We start from the raw sequence: 21,328 nt of genomic DNA on the forward strand, positions 1-21,328 counted from the left end.
ATAAGACATGCTGCAGCCCTTAGAGACCTTCCCTGGCATCAGGGCCCTTGGTACCAGGGGTACCAGTTACAAGGGACTTACCTGGGTGCCAGGGTTGTGCCAATTGTGGAGACAATGGTACATTTTAGGTGAAAGAACACTGGTGCTGGGGCCTGGTTAGCAGGGTCCCAGCACACTTCTCAGTCAAGTCAGCATCAGTATCAGTATCAGGCAAAAAGTGGGTGGTAACTGCAACAGGGAGCCATTTCTTTACAGGTGGTCTTGCCTGAACTTTAGGCCTTTCCTAATGAAGCTAATAAGCTAGGAAAGTGGATGTATTTTTGCCATTGACTACAATGGAAAAAAAGAAAATGTATTTTTTCCTGCTTTCTATGTACCGTGGGACTCCCACTTAGACGACGGGGAATGATTCAAGCATGTGAATCTATGAAAGATACCCCAATACTGGAGAACAAGAGCACCAGTCACTCGGACATATCTGCAAGTGGCATGGGATGGGGCAGTTTACCCACTCAGTGCCAGCCCATGCGTTAAAACTACACTATGAAATTCAAATGTCCTCATTTGGCATGGGGGACAACCGAAATGTTCATGCCAAAGACTGTTAGTGCTCAAGGAGGCCGTTTCCCCTCCAACACCTACTTGGGGAAAAACCTCAGGGGTGCGGAGTGAAAGAATTTGAGCTTTAGGGTTTGGAGGCTGTGGCCGGATACCACTATATTATGTATTAATAAATCATGGTGTCCTTTAAATTCCCTGGGGCGGCAGATTCAAAGCTAAATGTTCCAATGTGAGCCATGGTGTTTCGGGATGCGGGTGGTGGTTTTCAGGCAGAAAGACTCTGGGATTGGGGAATGTTGCCCAATGCCAGATAGAACCAGCACGATCACATTCTATTTTTGTTCATTTTTGAATGTATTTATTTAAAGCCTAACGTCTGGTGATTGGTGGGTTCCCTTTATTGTATAAGTGGCTGAGATGAGGGGAAGCGCTTGTCTGCAAGGTATTGTTCTAGAGATTTTGCTTTACTGCCAAGGTGGTCTGCCACCATGTTCCAAAAGTTTTTCTTTTGAGATGTCCGTACATTCCGAATTGAAAAATTCTGCAAACTTTAGCTAGCTCCTTTGTGTATGTGTTAGGGAGGGCGGGGGGTGTTTGAATAATCTGTTGGGATGATGCGCACGCCTTGCTTTTTTATATGGAATTTACAGATCCTGTTAAATCTTTGTACTCTGGATTTGTCTTAAGGTGTACTTTCTTTATTGTGACATATATCCAAGATCATTTATTTCCTCATTAGTAGAATCGATTATCCGGTAGATTATTCTGGTGAAGCCTCCGCTTATCAATTAATAAAATGTCTCTATTGTGGTAACCTTTTTAAGATTTAAAGTTGCTGCAAGGTGATTCTCTAGTTATTACATGTTAAACTTGTTCTATTGTCTATAGGTTGATAAGTACGGGGTCGTACTTCCCATGGATTTTGAGGAAATGCCGCAGTTGAAGATGAGGTGGTTGTCACTAAAATGCGTTTTAATATTAACTGTAAATGGTTTCCAGAAGATGTCTAGCATGTGTCGAGCAGAATGAGTAGATGTTCAGATTATTTAATCGTGTTTGCACGTTACAGTCCGGATGTGAATCGCGTTTGCACGTTACAGTTAATTGTTTAAGTCATTTGTTTCTAGTTCTACACATTTGTCGTTTATTCTGGGCTGCTGGTGCCCCAACTGTTTATAATCTATGAACTCTGGACGTAGCCGATTTTTGTGAATGTGGAACAGAATTCGCAGGCTAATGTCAGCAGTCTACTTTATTAATCACCACAAGGTGTAGCCTTTCCATAGTAACCAGGAAATGGGATTTTTATTCTGATACTGACATCTTCAGGAAGAAACTGTCGTGCCTCTCCCCTTAAGAGCTTCATTTAAGTTGTGGACTGCAAACATTTTAGCTGAAGGCCTTGTGGTCTCGGAGCCAGGACTTCACCGTGCTTTTCTCAGATTGGGACTGCTATAACAGAGAGACTTCGACCTTCTCAAAACACAAAACCCACTGAAAAGAATTTTGGTGCTAAAAAGGATTAGCTAGGAGCTAGTTAGGGAAAGGTTTAATCGGAATGATTTCATTATTGAAAGTTTTGATTTTATTACCATCTAAATGCTTCTTTATTTGTAAAAGTTTATCGCCTGTTTTATCACGGCTTTTTATAACAACATCTACTCGTATCCTGCACTAGATTAGGGCGTTTATTTCAAATAACATTTTAAATATATAGTGTGTACACAGTGCATCCTTTTATGTGCTGATCTATAGGGAAAGATGCTCCGGAACTTTCTAAAACAAATAATCATGTAGTCTCACACAAACTATCATTATGTGACACACACCATTCGCAAGGTGAAAAAGCAGCTGACATGGTACCAACCCCACCAGCCTGTCTGCCCTCTCAACCGATTCTGCACTCTCAAAAGATTCAGCACCATACAGCAGCTTGTCCTACAACTGAACTTCCAGAAACCTGGGAGGACTGCCTGCCTTCAAAAAAGACTCAAGACTCCTGTGAGCAGTGGACCTACTCCCCAACCAACTCTAAAGAAAGTACTTTGTAGCATCCTTAATCGTAAAGGCCTGACACCTGAACTCAACACTGCACCTACTGTCACTGACCAGAGTGGGGGTGGACCTCAGGTGTTGTCCAAGTCCATTGTGATTTCACCCATCCTGGGCTCCCGAAGTCATCTGCAGGCAGGTCCCCTCTACTGCAGCCTCTGATGTGTGAAACCAGATGCCTAAAGCAACCATCACACCTATCACCACTGGCCTGAGTTGAAGTGTAACTCCTGGTGTCAATGTCCAACAGCTCTCCTGAGCTCGAGTTCACTGTGGTTTCACCCCCCTGTACTCCACCATGTCATATGCACCCTCAGACCACAGGATCCCCCAACCGTGCGTGCTCCTGGGCAAGTAAATCAGACACCAAAGGACACCCCTGCAGGCCTTGGAGAAGAGGACCAACGGTGCACTTACATCCCAGAGCACCTCAAGTTTGTTACTTACCTGATGGTTGTCCCAACTGGCCCCACCAGCCAGCGCCTGCAGCCCAAATCCACTGGGACCAATCCCCGTGAAATACATTTGGCACCCGACACCGTACCGCCCCAGTGCTGCTCCGAGTGACTTGGTGTGGTCCTGACCCTTGCCCAGTACTCACCTTAAGTCAACAAGACTGGGACCACGAGCCGTCGTAAAGAACTTGTTTGCAGAATACGTTTTCCTTCCATAGGCTAACATTGAAGTACTCTGAAATTGCACTGTGTTTATTTTTTTTAAGTATTTATGCTTAAAAACGTACTTGCCTTAAAACCAAGTTCTTAGTTTTAAAGTAGATTTACCAAGAATAGTTATTGTTCTAATTTGGTCTTGGATTTCTTTGAGTGTGTCTCATTTACTACCTCTGTGAGTACAAATATTTAGCAATACCCTCTGATAAGCCTAACCGCTCGCCCACTCTACCACAAAATATAGCATTAATCCGATCTACTTTTGCCTCTGCAAACCAATTGGAGATCCACAGGACTCTCTGCATGGTGTACTTTTTTAGTACACCATATAGAGCCAGCTTTCTACACCTGATGTTGAGTAGCATATATGTATAGTTTCTACAATCCATTGTAGAATTGTTCCTTTTGTAGCGGATGATCCCTTGCTGAATTTTTCATATGGAGATGAACTATAAGTTCCCCTTGCAAAACTGTTTGGTTTCTTGTAAACCGTACACTAGTGCTCTCCTTATGTTGAGGGTATGCAAGGTCCTTTCTAGTTGTGTTTGTGGTTTCTTAAACAACACTAGTTACTAAATGCTCTGAATCACATGTAACTTGCTCACTACCTTGGGTAGGATTTGAGGGTTTGTTTTGAGAACCTTGTCCTTGTGCATCATCATGTAAGATTCCAGTATTGGTAATGCTCGATGTTGGCTCACTCTCCATAGCGATGCGATTGCTATAAGGAAGGCAGTTTTCAGTGTGATATATCGGAGTTCTGCCTTGTGCATAGGCTCAAATGGTTTTGTCATTAACTGCGTTAATACTGGGTTTCAGGCTCCACATTGGAGCCCAGCCTTCCTTGTGGGAGTGATTCTCTCGGAACCCTCTAGGAACCTTTTAATCACTGGTGAAGTGCAAAAACCCGTTAAATGATGCTCTCATGGTGTACGCTACAATTGATTCCAAATAAAACTTGTTTAGTTTATCCCACATCCAGCAGATGAGTAAAATATATCAGCACCGTTTCCCGATTTGATCTCTCTTCAATTGCAATGTTTTTTTGTGCCCTAGGGGAGATAAGTTCTTCCTTTTGCTGCATAGCATTGTCTCGTTTGTTGTCTTGCCTCCTTTAACAGTTCTATGGTTCTAGGTGTTAAGTTTAGGAGTTCGAATTCTATGTATTCAGGCGCCAAGATGCTAGATTGAGTGTTGCTGACTCTGGGTGGCATACCTTCCCCTTCTGCACTGTGAAAAAGTCTTGTTCCTCTTTGATCATCTATCACTTAGACAGCTCGACTAGGTTTCAGTACCAGGTTTGTCTGGCCCATTGTGGGGCTATCAGGATGAGGTATTTCCCTGGTTGTCTGGCTTCTATTCAGTATCTTTGGGATAAGAGGAATCAGTGAAAAGGCCTAGGCAAATCTCCCTGACCAGTTCAGTGAAAGGGCATTCCCTTCTGATTGTTGGTGTTGAATCCTGGAGGCAAGAGTAGGCATTTCTTGTTCTCCACTTTTGCAGACCCATCGATTGTTGATGTGCCCCAATAGCTGAAGATTCTTTCTAGGGTGTTTTGTTTCATTTCCCATTCCTGTCGGCCTCTGTGTGGTCCTTTCCTGGTAGGTGAATTGCCTGTATGTTCATCTTCCATGGTATCGCCCACTGCCAAATCTCTTGAGATAGTTTGCTTAAGGTGAATGACTTTGTGCCTCCCTGTTTGTTCAAGTAAAACATTGTCGTATTGTCGGTTTGAATCAGTACAGTTTTCCCTGCTACGTTTGAAAGGTCTTCAGGGCTAGCAGCACCAGCTTCAATTCTTGTGCTTTATCGCATCTGTGTTGTTCCACTGACTCTGAATCTTCAGGTTGCCTGTGTGTGCTCTCCATCACTTGTGGGATGTGTCTGCTGTAATGGTCACTGATGGTGTTGTTGTTTTGAGAGGTCTCCTTAGGGTTATGTTCTTTCATGTCCACCATTGTACTTCTTTCTGTATCTTTGCTGTTACAACCAGTAGATCCTCCCAACTCCTGGTGGCTTGTGACCAATTGTTGCATAATCATTCCTGCAATGGGCGCATGTGTAGTCTTGCATGGTTTGAGCGGGCTTCATAATGCCATCATGGCAATCGGGTTCATTACTGTCCTCACTGTCAGAGATTGCCGCTTCTTGTAAAGGAGTTTGTTTCATGATTGCCTCTACTCTCTTCTGAGTCGGATACGCTTGTGCTATCTTCAAATCCAGTCTTGCCCTTAAGAAGATATTTTCCTGTTCTGAGTGTGGTGATGACTTCCTGTGGTTTGAGAGCCCTAGGTTCTATAGGGTTCTAATCACGGTTTGACTGTCCCTTTAAACATTTGTTTTGTTTTTGCCTTCACCAACCAGTCACCCAGAATTAGTCGGCCTACTCCTTGTGAGGTTCTGTCATCAGGGCTTCTACAACAGCTTCCTCCTCCGACACTGATGGAGTGCTGTCATTTCTGCTTCCAGCCTTCGTTTTTTTCTTTTCTACCCCTAAAGCACTTTCGACGTCCTGCATCGAGGATGTTCTTTTCTTTGGTGGCTCTTTCTATGAAGGTCTTGGAGTTTCCTTCATGAACTCTCGACCTGTGGAGGTTTTTAATGATTTCAACCGTCTGCCTTTATCCGTATCCCTGGGCTGGGATCCGTAGGCCTCTCTTGTGCGTAGTTAATCTTCAATTTTATTTTTCTTAGACGTCATGGCCTTCCTTGTGCGATTTCTTCTCGGGGACCTTAGTCTTCAAACTTTTCAGCATTCCTTTATCTTTTCATGTCTCTTTTCAGTGTCCTTGGCAGCATTTTTTTGCTGCATGATTTTTCTGTGTCCCCCTTAAGCGTTTCTAAGTCCAATCCTCCATGGGTTGATTAGACGCCCTCGACATTATCATGGCTGTAAAGGCCCAGATCCTTCAGCAATCTTTGTGGTCTTTGACTGCTGTACATGGTTAGTGGGTGTTCCTCAGTTTTCAGCAAACCCCAGAGTCTCTTCGGCACAAATGCAGGGAAGGACTCAGGTATATATAGTTATACTTTTTTGCGCCACATTTGCGTCACTTTTTGACGCAAAAGCAGCGCAAACTTGTATTTTGTAAGTTTGCGCTGCTTTTGTGTCAAAAAATGATGCAAATGCGGTGTATAAATATGGGTCTCAGTCTTAATGGTCTTTTGGGAGGCAGAGATTGCAAATTTCGTAGGGGGTCGCACTGTGCACATTTATGGTGGCAGTTTGAACAGAATTTAAAGGGGGTGTTTTCCATGACCCCTACCTTGCCTCAAACTCCAACTAAAGTGCGAGTTCTGATGGGATTCCTCCGCTAGGATTTGAGAGTGAAAGGTCCCCTTCTCTCTGATGTTTTTCTTTCGTCCCTTAGTTCAGCGATTTGATGATTTCTTCCAAAAATATTTTTCCTGGGATTTTCCACATATTTAGAGTTCCTCTTTTTGCTTCCAGACGCAATAGTGGAAATAAGAATCTGAAAAGGTCTACCACATACTTGAACTTCTGTGGTGGCATCCGGCATCACACAGGGGACAGACCTAGCATTAAACGGTGGTCGATGACACCCACAGAAAAATACATCAAAAAAGGGAAACCATTGAGAACCCACCCAACAGATGGCAGAATAATGCACAGCATGTGAATACAGAAAAGGATTCATGTTGCGAAACAGTTCTGATTTCCCAGGCAGATACTCTATAGCTACCTGTGAGATTGTCAGTCAGGTCTTCGCTGCATGGCAGCAAGGGCTCAGAGGAGGTTTTCCCACAATTTAAGACTTTTAGCCGCTCGCCAATGACTACACTGAAAAAAGCTGTCTCTTCCATTAAAGTAAGTACCCAATCCACTGACCTCTTACAAATCCAAATTAAAACAATGTTTATATTATGGCAGAAATTCAACCCCATCACCACCAAAAGCTGAATGACTTTGTGCAGAGTCCTACCGAAAAGTTGTTGAAATGCTGGAAGGCGGCTCCATAGAAAAGGCAGCACGAACTGGGGCTGGATGAGTGTGAACTTTTCCGGGGTGAGACTTCTGCAGAGGTCGAGGCTGATTCAGTTTGAAGTCTGACAAGATAATTGGATCAGCATCTTCCTCAAACAGTGTCAAGGCCAGCACAGATGTGGGAGGAGTGGTCATGGATTGCGGTGCTGGATATTAAGTAGGAGCTGAACCCTAAACAGGGGCTCAGAAGGCTATGCTGGAAAATCTTCCAGATACAGTCTGGTACATGGGGATATTTTGAAGGTGAGAAATCCGCCATTAGAAGTATTCATTACAAACATGCACTGCACCTGATCATATTCTATACCTCTAACTTCTAAACACCTCACAAACTTACCTGAGCTTACCACAGCACAATGTTTGATACTTTGCAAGTGTTACATTAGCTGGACAGGAATACATGAAAGTGCGAGCCCAAAATTTCACCAACCATATTTATAGCATATTTAAATTCTACACCTCATTAAGATGCCAAATGGTTTAAATATAACATGCTTTCACATTTAATTATGAATGTAATAATTATGGCAGAAGACCAGAAGCACTTGTTAAGTCACTCAAACGTTTGAAAGATTTTAGCTTTAATGCAAGTGTTATTTGTAGATATTTGAGGTACTGTTCATTGGAGAGGCCAAATCGCATTTCATGCTAAAAGATTTAAATACGCTACATTACGGAAACTTTGTTAATTCTACAGCCTCCCAAGCTTTAATAAACGTATCCGTGATACTTGACGCAAACTGGCAACAGCCATTCTCAAAGTGTTTAACGTCACAGTGTTGCTATTTATATGCAACATAAAAATGAACTTGGTAAATGAACAGCTGCCTTCAGGTGTACAATCAGTCTAAAAAAAGAGAAGTAATCAGATTCGATTGTCATCTTGAATATGAATCTTAGCCTCCCAACTTGCAAAACAAATTAGAAATATTCCCAATATCCTTTGTATCAATTACCTTTGGCTCATCGTAACTTATGTCAAGCAAAAACACGTCATTCTTACCTGCATTTGTTTTGTTAACTCTTTCAGCGCTGACTTTATTCCCTTTTCCTTTAGACAAACTGTACTCTACCACATCTCCTAAGTTTAGGCTATCAACATCGCCACAGAATTCACTATAAGAAAAATGTACATACAAGTCATGTCAGCAGGCCAGAGTAACTGGTAGCAAAATTAAGGTTCAAACCTCAAACAGTAATTGAACTCTAAATACCACAGGTTCTATGAATGTACATTTTGACCTTTTACAGGGAAATCATGAAATCTCAAAAACGATCATAATCATAAAAGACCTGGAAGTCCCATCTGAAACCGCTCATCATTCCGATTCCTCTCATGCTACCTTAGTACAAATACCTTGGTACATGCAGCAAGACGATGCTTCAATGCAATGAGTGCACTCTTCCCACATGCAAATACCTACCTGTAACACTAGCTCTCTATCAAGTGTGTAATAAAGTGGATATGGGTTGGACAAAAGTCCACCTCAAAAGATTTAAAAAAAAAAAGAAATTCCTGCCAGATGTCGCACAAACCTGTGCTCCGACCTAAGTAACATGACATGAAACAGTCAAGCCTAAATTCACACAAAAAGTCACAAAATAATCAAATTACACAATTGAACAATAAAGAAAATAATTGTATGAGCAAAATAAGACAAACGCCAAAAATTCACAATAAGGGGATAAGAAGCTTTAAAGATTTATGTGAAAATAGCACCCAAACACCACAGAGCCCCGGTGATAGTCTATGGATGCAGAAGCAGTACAAAAGCGCATGAGAATAAAATTAAGCTTACTGAAATGGAGTCCTGGCTGGATACAAGTGGGGAAAAATGTCTAATTCACCAAGCAGAAAAGTACTTTTTTTTTTTTGAGCTGCGGAGAGCGACAAAGCTGAGAATCAATCCAACACTGTGAAACTGCCAGACACTTTTGCCCCACACCACTGTAAGATTTTTAAAGTTCCCAAACTTTCTTCCGGTACCCAAACAACCATAGACACTTCTAAGACACCCAGGACATCAGGAGTGGGATCTTGGAGAATCTTGGGATGTCAAGCAGAGGCCAAGAGCGTAACACTCCGGCCCAACACCAGATGGCGAGCTATTGCAAAACATGCGTATCTACAGCGACAGATGCCATCGAACCAGTATTTTAGGGATCCTCACAGGACTGAGACAGCAGTTCCAGTCCTCCTCACATCTTCTGCAGATCAAGTGTTTTGAGAAGGGTTCCTGGGGATGCCACATTTATGCCTGGCATCAGCTAGAGGGTGGGAGTGTCTCCTAGTCATTTCCTAAATAATAGGGTAAAGGTTTGTAGGAAGTTGGCTCTGTACATACTATTTCAAAGAAAGAAATAGTGCGCATAGAGTCCAAGGGTTCCCCTTAGAGGTAAGATAGTGGCAAAAGTAGATAATTCTAATGCTCTATTTTGTGGTAGTGTGGTCGAGCAGGGGGGGGGGGGGGTCACACAAGTAGGCACACAGAACACACCCTCAGCCGCACAGGGGCTGCCAAGTGCAGTGTGCAAAGCAGGCGTCTGGTTTCATATAGGAAACAATGGAGGGACCCAGGGGTCACTGTAACGGTTCAGGCAGGCAGGGGGGGGCTTCTCGGGCTAGGCAGAGGGTCACCTGGGGGTCACTCCTGCGTTGAAGTTCGGTTCCTTCAGGTCCTGGGGGCTGCGGGTGCAGTGTTGGTTCCAGGCGTCGGGTCCTATGTTACAGTCCGTTGCGGCGGGGGTCGGTCGTCTCTGGTTACTCACGGGCTCGCAGTCGCCATGGAGTCCTCCCTAAGGTGTTGGTTTTCTGCCGGTCGAGCTGGGGGCTTCGGGTGCAGTGTAGAGTCTCACGCTTCCGGCGGGAAACCTGAAGTCTTTGGAAGTTCCTTCTTTGTTGCAAAGTAGCTGGTTTTGAACAAGGCCACTATTCACAGGAGTTTCTTGGTCCTGTAGTCCTCGGCAGTCCTCTGAGGCTTCAGAGGTAGCTGGTCCCTGTCGGATGAGTCGCTGGAGAGGATCTTCGAAGTTGGACAGGCCAGTAGGGCTGGGGCCAAAGCAGTTCCTCCTTCTCTGCAGGCTTGTAGGTCAGCAGTCCTTTCTTCAGGTTGCAGGAATCTCATTTCCTGGGATCTGGGGAGCCCTAAATACTAAATGTAGGGGTGTGTTTAGGTCTGGGGGGGCAGTAGCCAATGGCTAATGTCCTTGAGGATGGCTAGGGGGGGGGCACTTTCCTAATCCTATTGGGGGAATCCTCCAAACTCAAGATGAAGGATTTCTCAAGGAAGGGGTCACCTCAGCTCAGGACACCTTAGGGGCTGTCCTGACTGGTGGGTGACTCCTTGTTTTTCTCATCTCCTCCAGCTTTGCTGTCAAAAGTGGGGGCAGTGGCTGGAGGGGCAGGAATCTCCACTAGCTGGGATGTCCTGGGGTGCTGTAACAAAAAGGGGTGAGCCTTTGAGGCTCACCGCCAAGTGTTACAGTTCCTGCAGAGGGAGGTGAGAAGCGCCTCCACCCAGTACAGGCTTTGTTCCTGGCCACAGAGTGACAAAGGCACTCTCCCCATGTGGCCAGCAACATGTCTGGTGTGTGGCAGGCTGGCAGGAACTGGTCAGCCTACACTAGAAGTCGGGTAGGTATTCAGAGGGAATCTCTAAGATTCCCTCTGGGTGTATGTTACAATAAATTGCACACTGGCATCAGTGTGCATTTATTGTTCTGAGAAGTTGGATACCAAACTTCCCAGTTTTCAGTGTAGCCATTATGGAACTGTGGAGTTCGTGTTTGACAAACTCCCAGACCATAAACTCTTATGGCTACCCTGCACTTACAATGTCTAAGGTTTTGCTTAGACACTGTAGGGGCATAGTGCTCATGCACATATGCCCTCACCTGTGGTATAGTGCACCCTGCCTTAGGGCTGTAAGGCCTGCTAGAGGGGTGACTTACCTATGCCAAAGGCAGTGTGAGGTTGGCATGGCACTCTGAGGGAAGTGTCATGTCGACTTAGTCTTTTTCTCCCCACCAGCACACACAAGCTGTGTGGAAGTGTGCATGTGCTGAGTGAGGGGTCCCCAGGGTGGTATAAGACATGCTGCAGCCCTTGGAGACCTTCCCTGGCATGAGGGCCCGTGGTACCAGGGGTACCAGTTACAAGGGACTTACCTGAATGCCAGGGTTGTGCCAATTGTGGAGACAAAGGTACAGTTTAGGGAAAGAACACTGGTGCTGGGGCCTGGTTAGCAGGGTCCCAAGCACACTTTCAAATCATAACTTCAGAAAAGGCAAAACGTTAGGGGGTAACCATGCCAAGGAGGCATTTCCTCACAAGGTTCAAAGGGGCAACCCTATCCACTCCTGGTACCCTATAGCAAACAATTGCACGGTGCCTCTCACTCTCAAAATCCAAGATGGGGAAGCCCTTTCCCTTGGTGCAGAGCTTATGTGGCTACTCAAAGGCGTGGCCAGGGTAATGAACTGTTCTCTTCTCTGTAGACACTTAAAACGGGTTCTCCAGATAACTTTTCTTCCACAGGGTTTGGTACCAGACTGACTATGGAGACAAAAGCTGCAGCTTTCCTAGTATCACCTAACGTTTGCTCATCATGGGGCAGGGACCTTTAGAAGTTAAGCTCCTGAGCCTCCACAAATGGCATTACTGCCAGGGAAAGACCAGGCCTCCCTACTCCCAGGCCATAGTCTCGGCACTGAAATATTTCAAACCCAGTTGTGGGCAAGTACAAGAGAGTTAACATACGCAAGTCTCCAGCTGCATCAGCCAGCATAATGTTTCATTTCTGAAGATTACATTTCTCCTTAATTTAATTAAAATCTGGCTTCACCTTTAGATGGGATATTTATTACATATAAACAGATGTATTTGAATTGAGAATGTGCCTGGTACAGATCAAAACTATCTATATTTTCGTCTTTTCGTAAGTGCAACCTACAACCAACTTGGACAATGAACTTTTGGGCCTAACCATATGCCAATTCTAAGGTCATATGTTCCACTCCTATAACACACCCTGTCTTGAGAGCCAAAAAAAGTTTTTTTTTTGGGAGACATTTAGTTTCTAAAATCGGGTTTTCTTGCCTGTCAAAAGGAAGATTGATGGGTCTGTGCAGCAGGGTTCAAGCTGCTGCTCTCATTCAAAACACAGAAGGCCATGTTTTCTCTGTCACTGTAGTGGATCCCACAGTAAGCAGTGCACAAGTGTTATTTAACTTTCCATACCTTGGGTGCATTTCTGTAGCAGATATTATAGCCTTATGGTAAAGTTAAATGTGCCAAATGGGGCAGTCAAATTTTAAGCTAATTTCAACATGTTTTAGGTGTCTAAGAAAATACAGTGGATAGCAGTGTGCCGGTGTTGAGTTCAAGTTTACCAGCAGATGATTCTCAAAAACATGAAAAACTCAGAGTGAATACCTATAAATTATTAAGCATAGGAGCCCAGAATACTTTTTAGAACAGAGTTGAAACTATAGTGTTTCAACTTCCATATTATATGAGGTCAATGGCTTGCACTTGGGCTTTCTGGTCTATTTGATTTGGCATCTCCAGATTATTCAAAATGCAGCTTCACAGTTGACTCTGAAAGGAAAATGTTACTTACCCAGTAGACATCTGTTCGTGGCATGTAATGCTGTAGATTCACACTCTTTGCATTATCCTGCCTTCTAGCATTGGGTCTGGAGCGTTACAAGTTGTTTTTCTAAGATGATGATGTTTTTCTAATCACAAGATCGAGTGACTCCTCTCTCTCCCGGTGATACTGCACTGGGCATCCAACACTTTGTTAGATTGGCGGAATGAGAAGGGAGTATAGAAAAATATGTCCTTGCAAGCGTATCTACATATGGAAAATGTCACTTACCCAGTGTACATCTGTTCGTGGCATGAGACGCTGCAGAGTCACATGCTGTGCACATCCCGCCATCTATTGTTGGGCTCGGAGAGTTACAAGTTGTTTTTCTTCAAAGAAGTCTTTCGAGTCACGAGATCGAGGGACTCCGCCCCTTTCGGCTCCATTGTGCATGGGTGTCGACTCCATCTTAGATTGTTTTCCCGCAGAGGGTGAGGTAGGAGTTGTGTATACAGTAATAGTGCCCATGCAATGGAGTAAATATGTCTGTACATAATGTGGTTTAAAGTGATATTTTTACAAATCTTCTAGATCAACTTCAAACGACTACAGGCTCCCAGGAAGGTGGGAGGGCGCATTTGAATCTGCAGCGTCTCATGCCACGAACAGATGTACACTGGTTAAGTGACATTTTCCGTTCGATGGCATGTGTAGCTGCAGATACACATGCTGTGCATAGACTAGTAAGCAGTTATCTCCCCAAAAAGCGGTGGCTCAGCCTGTAGGAGTTGAAGTTGTTTGAAATAAAGTTTGTAGTACTGCTTATCCTAATGTGGCTTGCTGTGATGTTAACACATCCACGCAGTAATGCTTGGTAAACGTATGAGGCGTAGACCATGTGGCTGCCTTACATATTTCAGTCATTGGTATGTTTCCTAGAAAGGCCATGGTAGCACCTTTCTTTCTAGTTGAATGTGCCTTTGGTGTTATAGGCAGCTCTCTTTTTGCTTTGATATAACAGGTTTGAATGCATTTAACTATCCATCTGGCAATGCCTTGTTTGGATACTGGATTCCCTGTATGAGGTTTTTGGAAAGCAACAAACAATTGCTTTGTTTTTCTAATTTGTTTTGTTCTATCAATGTAGTACATCAACGCCCTTTTGATCTCTAATGTATGTAATGCTCTCTCAGCCACAGAATCTGGTTCTGGAAAGAACACTGGTAGTTCCACTGTTTGATTTAAGTGGAACGGTGATATGACTTTCGGTAAGAACTTAGGGTTTGTTCTCAAAACTACTTTATGCTTGTGCATTTGAATAAAGGGTTCTTGTATGGTAAATGCTTGTATTCCACTTACTCTTCTTAGAGATGTAATGGCAATTCGAAATGCTACTTTCCATGTTAAGTATTGTATCTCACATGAGTGCATGGGTTCAAAAGGTGGACCCATGAGTCATGTTAAGACAATGTTGAGGTTCCACAAAGGAATAATTCTATTCAGACCCTCCATAAATGCTTTTATGACTGGGATCCTGAATAATGAAGTTGAGTGCGTAATTTGCAGATAAGCTGAAATTGCGGTGAGATGTATTTTAATGGATGAAAATGCTAATTTTGATTTGTGTAAGTGTAGTAGGTAACTTACGATGTCTCTGGCAGATGTGTGTGTAATGGTTGAATTTGATTATTATGGCAATAATAAACAAATCTTTTCCATTTATTTGCATAGCAATGTCTTGTGGTTGGTTTTCTAGCTTGTTTTATGACCTCTATACATTCCTGTGTAAGGTTTAGATGTCCGAATTCTAAGATTTCAGGAGCCAAATTGCTAGATTCAGTGATGCTGGATTTGGGTGTCTGATCTGTGGTGTGTGTTGAGTTAACAGATCTGGTCTGTTTGGCAGCTTGATATGAGGCACTACTGAGCGGTCTAATAGTGTTGTGTACCAAGGTTGTCGTGCACAAGTTGGTGCTATTAGTATGAGTTTGAGTTTGTTTTGACTCAACTTGTTTACTAGATATGAAAGGAGTGGGAGAGGGGGGAAAAGCGTATGCAAATATCCCTGACCAACTCATCCATAACGCATTGCCCTGAGACCGAGGGAACCTGGATGCGAAGTTTTGGCATTTTGCGTTTTCTTTTGTTGCAAATAGGTCTGGAAGTAAGTGTTTAGTATTTGGGGGTGAATTTCCCATTCATGGATCTGTTGGTAATCCCAAGAGAGATTGTCTGCTAACTGGTTCTGAATTCCTGGTATGAACTGCACTATTAGGCGAATGTGGTTGTGAATCGCCCAATTCCATATTTTCTGTGCCAAGAGACACAACTGCGTTGAGTGTGTCCCTCCTTGTTTGTTCAGATAATACATTGTTGTCATGCTGTCTGTTTTGACAAGAATGTGTTTGTGGGTTATTATAGGTTGAAATGCTTTTAGCGCTAGAAATACTGCTAGTAGTTCCAAGTGATTTATGTGAAGCTGTCTCTGCTGATCGTCCCATTGTCCTTGGATGCTGTGTTGGTTGAGGTGTGCTCCTCACCCTATCATAGAAGCATCCGTTATTACGTATTGAGGCACTGGGTCTTGAAAAGGCCACCCTGTGTTTAAATTTATATTGTTCCACCATTGAAGCGAGGTGTATGTTTGGCGGTCTATCAACAGTAGATCTTGAAGTTGACCCTGTGCTTGTGACCATTGTGATGCTAGGCACTGTTGTAAGGGCTGCATGTGTAATCTTGCGTTTGGGACAATGGCTATGCATGATGACGTCATGCCTAGTAGTTTCATCACTAATTTTACTTGGATCTTTTGTTTTGGGTGCATGGCTTGTATTACGTTTTGAAATGCCTGTACCCTTTGTGGACTTGGAGTGGCAATCCCTTTTGTTGTGTTGATTGCTGCTCCTAAGTACTGTTGTATTTGACACGGCTGTAGGTGTGACTTGTAGTTGAGTGAGATACCTAGTTTGTGATGGGTTTCTATGACATACTTTGTGTGTTGTGAACCCCGTTCTTGCGTATTGGTTTTGATTAACCAATCGACTAGGTACGGGAACACATGTATTTGCTGCCTTCTGATATGAGCAGCCACTACTGCCAGGCATTTTGTAAAAACTCTTGACGCTGTTGTTATCCCGAATGGCAACACTTTGAACTGGTAATGTACTCCTTGGAATAAAAACCTTAAGTACTTTCTGTGGGAAGGATGTATAGGTATATGGAAATATGCATCCTTTAGGTCTAGTGTTGTCATGTAGTCTTGTTGTTTGAGCAGTGGAATCACGTCTTGCAGTGTCACCATGTGAAAGTGATCTGATTTGATGTAGATGTTTAGTGTTCTGAGATCTAATATAGGTCTTAGAGTTTTGTCTTTTTTGGGTGTGAGAAAGTACAGGGAGTAAACTCCTGTTCCTCTTTGATGAATTGGTAATAGCTCTATTGCATCTTTTTGCAACAACGCTTGGACCTCCAGTTGTAAGAGTTCCATGTGTTGTTTGGACATGTTGTGTGTTTTCGGTGGGACATTTGGAGGGAATTGTAGAAATTCTATGCAATAACCATGCTGGATAATGGCTAGGACCCACGTGTCTGTTATTTCTTCCCAGTGTTTGTAGAACTTGGTGTTGGGGATTTGTGACGTTGAAGTCACTGTTTATTTTGTGGAGTTTTGGGACTCTGGAACTTCCCTCTACTCTTTGGGAACTGTCCCCCACTATATTGTCCCCGAAAACTTCCCCGCTGATATTGGCTCTGATAAGTGGGCCTTGTTTGTGAGGTTGAGGGTTCTGTGCTCTGTCCCCGAAACCCCCCTCGAAACTGTGATTTCCGAAAAGTGCCTCTGCTCTGTGGGGAGTAGAATGCGCCCATGGCTTTGGCCGTATCTGTGTCTTTTTTGAGTTTTTCGATAGCAGTGTCCACCTCCAGTCCAAACAACTGCTGTTCATTAAATGGCATATTCAGCACGGCTTGTTGTATTTCCGGCTTGAATCCTGATGTACGCAGCCATGCGTGTCTCCGAATGGTCACTGCTGTATTTACAGTCCTAGTAGCTGTGTCGGCTGCATCCATTGCTGACCGTATCTGATTGTTCGAGATACTCTGGCCTTCCTCCACCACTTGTTGTGCTCTCTTTTGGAACTCTTTGGGCAGGTGTTCTCTGAAATGTTGCATTTCGTCCCAATGAGCTCGATCATATCTAGCCAGCGAGGCCTTGAGTTGGCAATGCGCCATTGGTTGGCTGCTTGTGCCGCAACCCTTTTCCCCGCAGCGTCAAACTTGCGACTCTCCTTGTCTGGAGGTGGTGTGTCTCCTGAGGTGTGTGAGTTCGCCCTCTTGCGAGCTGCTCCTACTAACACTGAGTGTGGTGTTAATTGCTGCGTGGTGTACACAGGGTCTGTTGGTGGCGGTTTGTACTTCTTCTCCACCCTTGGAGTAATGGCCCTGCCCTTCACAGGCTAGTGAAACACTTGTTTGGAGTGTTTCAGCATTCCCGGTAGCATAGGGAGACTCTGGTACTGGCTATGTGTGGACAACCGTGTGTTAAATAAAAAGTTATCCTCAATAGGTTCTGCATGCAGGGTGACATTATGAAACGCCGCTGCTCTTGACACCACCTGTGTGTAGGCCGTACTGTCCTCAGGTGGTGACAGTCTCGCTGGATAATAGTCGGGACTGTTATCTGATACCGGCGCATCAAAAAGATCCCATGCGTCGGGATCATCCTGACTCATCCCAGTATGAGTTGGGGACTGCATCATTGGTGGAGTGGCTACCGGTGATGGTTGTGGTGAGCGTTGTGGAGATGGTGGCGGGGTTACTTGTCTTGCCACCTTTGCCTGTGGCTGCTTGTCTTTCTCTTGGAAGGCAAGTTTTCTTTTTATTTGAATTGGGGGAATAGTACTGATCTTCCCTGTGTCTTTTTGAATGTGGAGCCTTCTTTGAGTGTAATCTGGCTCCATTGTCTCTAGTTCCTGTCCGAATCTGTGTCCTTGCATTTGTGAGGACAGGCCCTGTTCCTCTGTGTAGGAACTTGATTTCGGTTCAGAGGCCGGGTGTTTCGGTATGGAAACTTTTTTGGGTGTTTTTTTTCGGTTCCGACGACACTTTTTTGATCTTTGGCGTAATGATCTCTTGGTGCCGACTCGTTTCGGTGCCCCCCTCTCGGTGCCCTCTCGGTGCCGAGATTGGTCTGACCCGGTGTCTCGGGGTCGAGTCTGCTCTGTGCCGGTATCTCGACCGGAGCCGGATGACTTCGACACATGCGTGCCCTTTTTCGGTGCCGATGGTCGGTCACCTATTTTTTGGGTTAAGCCATGGCCTGCTGGCAGGGGGGGGCCCTGGGCTTTAGTGGTTTTTCCGTGAGTTTTGTGTATTGACTTCTTACTCACGGTTTGTGTCTGTTCGGGATCGACCTCATCCGAATCCTCGATGGAGAAGGTTTGTTCTTCTTCCAAGTGTTTTTGTCCTGTCGGCGCCAACGCCATTTGTAGTCTTCTTGCTCTTCGGTCTCATAACGTCTTCCTCGACCGAAACGCTCGACAGGCCTCACAGGTATCCTCTTTGTGTTCTGGAGACAAACACAAATTACTGACCAGATGCTGATCTGTATAAGGATACTTGTTGTGACATTTGGGGCAGAAGCGGAATGGGGTCCGTTCCATTAGCCTTGAAGACGCTGGGGAATCGAAAACCCCGAAGGGCTACTGGAGCTCTTCAAAATTCGGTGTCGATCTGTTGTAACTAACCCGATACCGAACGCAAACAATACCGTCGGATTTTCAGAGATTTTAACTAACTTTCCGAACCGAAACGCGGAGCGAAAAGGAACACGTCCAAACCCGATGGCGGAAAGAAAACAATCTAAGATGGAGTCGACACCCATGCGCAATGGAGCCGAAAGAGGGGGGGGGGGGGGGGGGGGGGGGGGTGGTGGTGTGAGTCCCTCGATCTCGTGACTCGAAAAAAGACTTCAAAGAAAAACAACTTGTAACACTCCGAGCCCAACACTAGATGGCGGGATGTGCACAGCATGTGTATCTGCAGCTACACATGCCATCGAACGTACAAATATATGGAAAATATCACTTACCCATTTGAACCTATGCACTCATGCCAAATGCAATTCTTACCATGGAAGGTTGCCTTCCCAGTCGCAATTACGTCATTGCGAAGAGTAAGTGAAATTCAACCATTCACTATTGAAGAACCGTTCATACACGTACACAAAGTTGTACTAAGAACAAACCCAAAATTTCTTACAAAGGTAGTACCGTCTTTTCATATAAATCAAACAGTGGAACTACTAGTCTTCTTCCCACGGCCAGATTCTGTGGCAGAAAGAGATCTACATACATTAGACATTAAAAGAGTGCTAATGTACTATATAGACAGAACAAACCCATTCAGAAAAACAAAACAGCTGTTTGAAGCTTTTCAAAAACCTCATACAGGTAACCCCATTTCAAAACAAGGATTAGCAAGATGGATTGTAAGATGCATCAAAACATGCTACATTTAAGCCAAAAGACAACTTTTAGTTACTCCTAAAGCACATTCTACAAGGGAAAAGTGCTACAATGGCTTTTTTAGGAAATATACATTCACTAAACACTACTGTGTAGATCGTTTAGCAACACTACAAGCCACAGTAGGTCAAGCTGTACTCAGAACATTGTTTCAAACAACTTCAACTCCTACAAGCTAACCACCGCTTTCATGGGAGGACAAACTGCTTTGTAGTCTATGCAGCTACACATGCCACCGAACGGAAAATGTCACTTACCCAGTGGACATCTGTTCGTGGCATAATCCGCTGCAGATTCACATGCACCCTCATCTCCCCTAGAGCCTGTAGTCATTTAAGTTAACACCACTTTTACATATGTGTGTATATATATAATATATAGATTTGCATTATCATGGACATCTCTTATCTTTATCACCTATATACTCTATCACTCCAACCTTACCCTCTGCGGGAAAACTATCTAACATGGAGTCGATGCCCAAGCGCAATGGAGCCGAAAAGGAGGAGTCGCTCGATCCTGTGACTCAAACGCTTCTTCGAAGAAAAACAACTTGTAACACTCCGAGCCCAACACTAGATGGCAGAAGTATAATGCACAGCATGTGTATCTGCAGCTACACGTGCCACCGAACACGAACATACAGTAACTTTAACGGCCACAGGTGTCCGGAAATTAGGTTGGGCACATGTGTGTATACAGCACTACATAACAAGAACAGCTGTCTGAGTAAGTAACATTTTCTAGTCTGTGGCATGTGTGGCTGTAGATACACATGCTTTGCATAGCCTGTAAAGCAGTCCCTCCAAAAGTGGTGGCTAGACTGTGGGAGTTGCAGTGGTCTGGAGAAGTGTTCTTAGGACAGCATGTCCTACAGTTGCTTGCTGTTGTGTTACACATCCATACAATAATGCTTTGTGAATGTATGTGGTGTAGACCAAGTAGCTGCTCTGAGTATTTCAGCAAAAGGAATATTTACAAAAAATGTCATAGTAGCACCTTTTTTCCTAGTGGAATGTGCTCTATGAGTTTGTAGCAAATGTATTTTTGCCTTAGCATAAACATGTTTGTATGCATTCAACAATCCATTTAGCTCTGCTGTAGGAAGTTGGCTCTGTATGTGCTATTTCAAAGTAAGGAATAGCATGCACAGAGTCCAAGGGTTCCCCTTAGAGGTAAAATAGTGGTAAAAATAGATAATACTAATGCTCTATTTTGTGGTAGTGTGGTCGAGCAGTAGGCTTATCCAAGGAGTAGTGTTAAGCATTTGTTGTACATACACAGACAATAAATGAGGTACACACACTCAGAGACAAATCCAGCCAATAGGTTTTGTTATAGGAAAATATCTTTTCTTAGTTTATTTTAAGAACCACAGGTTCAAATTTAACATGTAATATCTTGTTTGAAAGGTATTGCAGGTAAGTACATTAGGAACTTTGAATCATTTCAATTGCATGTATACTTTTCAAGTTATTCACAAATAGCTATTTTAAAAGTGGACACAGTGCAATTTTCACAGTTCCTGGGGGAGGTAAGTTTTTGTTAGTTTTACCAGGTAAGTACAACACTTACAGGGTTCAGTTCTTGGTTCAATTGTAAACATAGCATCAGCAAAGGCAAAAAGTCAGGGGGCAACTGTAAGGAAATGCCTCCTTGGCATGGTTGCCCCCTGACTTTTTGCCTTTGCTGATGCTATGTTTACAATTGAAAGTGTGCTGAGGCCTGCTAACCAGGCCCCAGCACCAGTGTTCTTTCCCTAACCTGTACTTTTGTATCCACAATTGGCAGACCCTGGCATCCAGATAAGTCCCTTGTAACTGGTACTTCTAGTACCAAGGGCCCTGATGCCAAGGAAGGTCTCTAAGGGCTGCAGCATGTCTTATGCCACCCTGGAGACCTCTCACTCAGCACAGACACACT

General features: G+C 44.0%; 1 protein-coding gene across 8 annotated transcripts in view; it reads right to left on the reverse strand.

Moving 5' to 3' along the window:
* Positions 1-21,328, reverse strand: part of CSDE1 (cold shock domain containing E1) — a 522,536-nt gene that overhangs the window by 164,900 nt on the left and 336,308 nt on the right. For all 8 annotated transcript variants that reach the window (XM_069238744.1, XM_069238741.1, XM_069238743.1 and 5 more), the window contains one exon: positions 8,294-8,406. In XM_069238744.1, coding sequence (XP_069094845.1) covers positions 8,294-8,406 — 113 coding nt within the window. The remainder of the gene's footprint in view (positions 1-8,293; positions 8,407-21,328) is intronic.

This window comes from Pleurodeles waltl, chromosome 6 (genome assembly GCF_031143425.1).
Source record: "Pleurodeles waltl isolate 20211129_DDA chromosome 6, aPleWal1.hap1.20221129, whole genome shotgun sequence".
NCBI lineage: Eukaryota > Metazoa > Chordata > Amphibia > Caudata > Salamandridae > Pleurodeles > Pleurodeles waltl.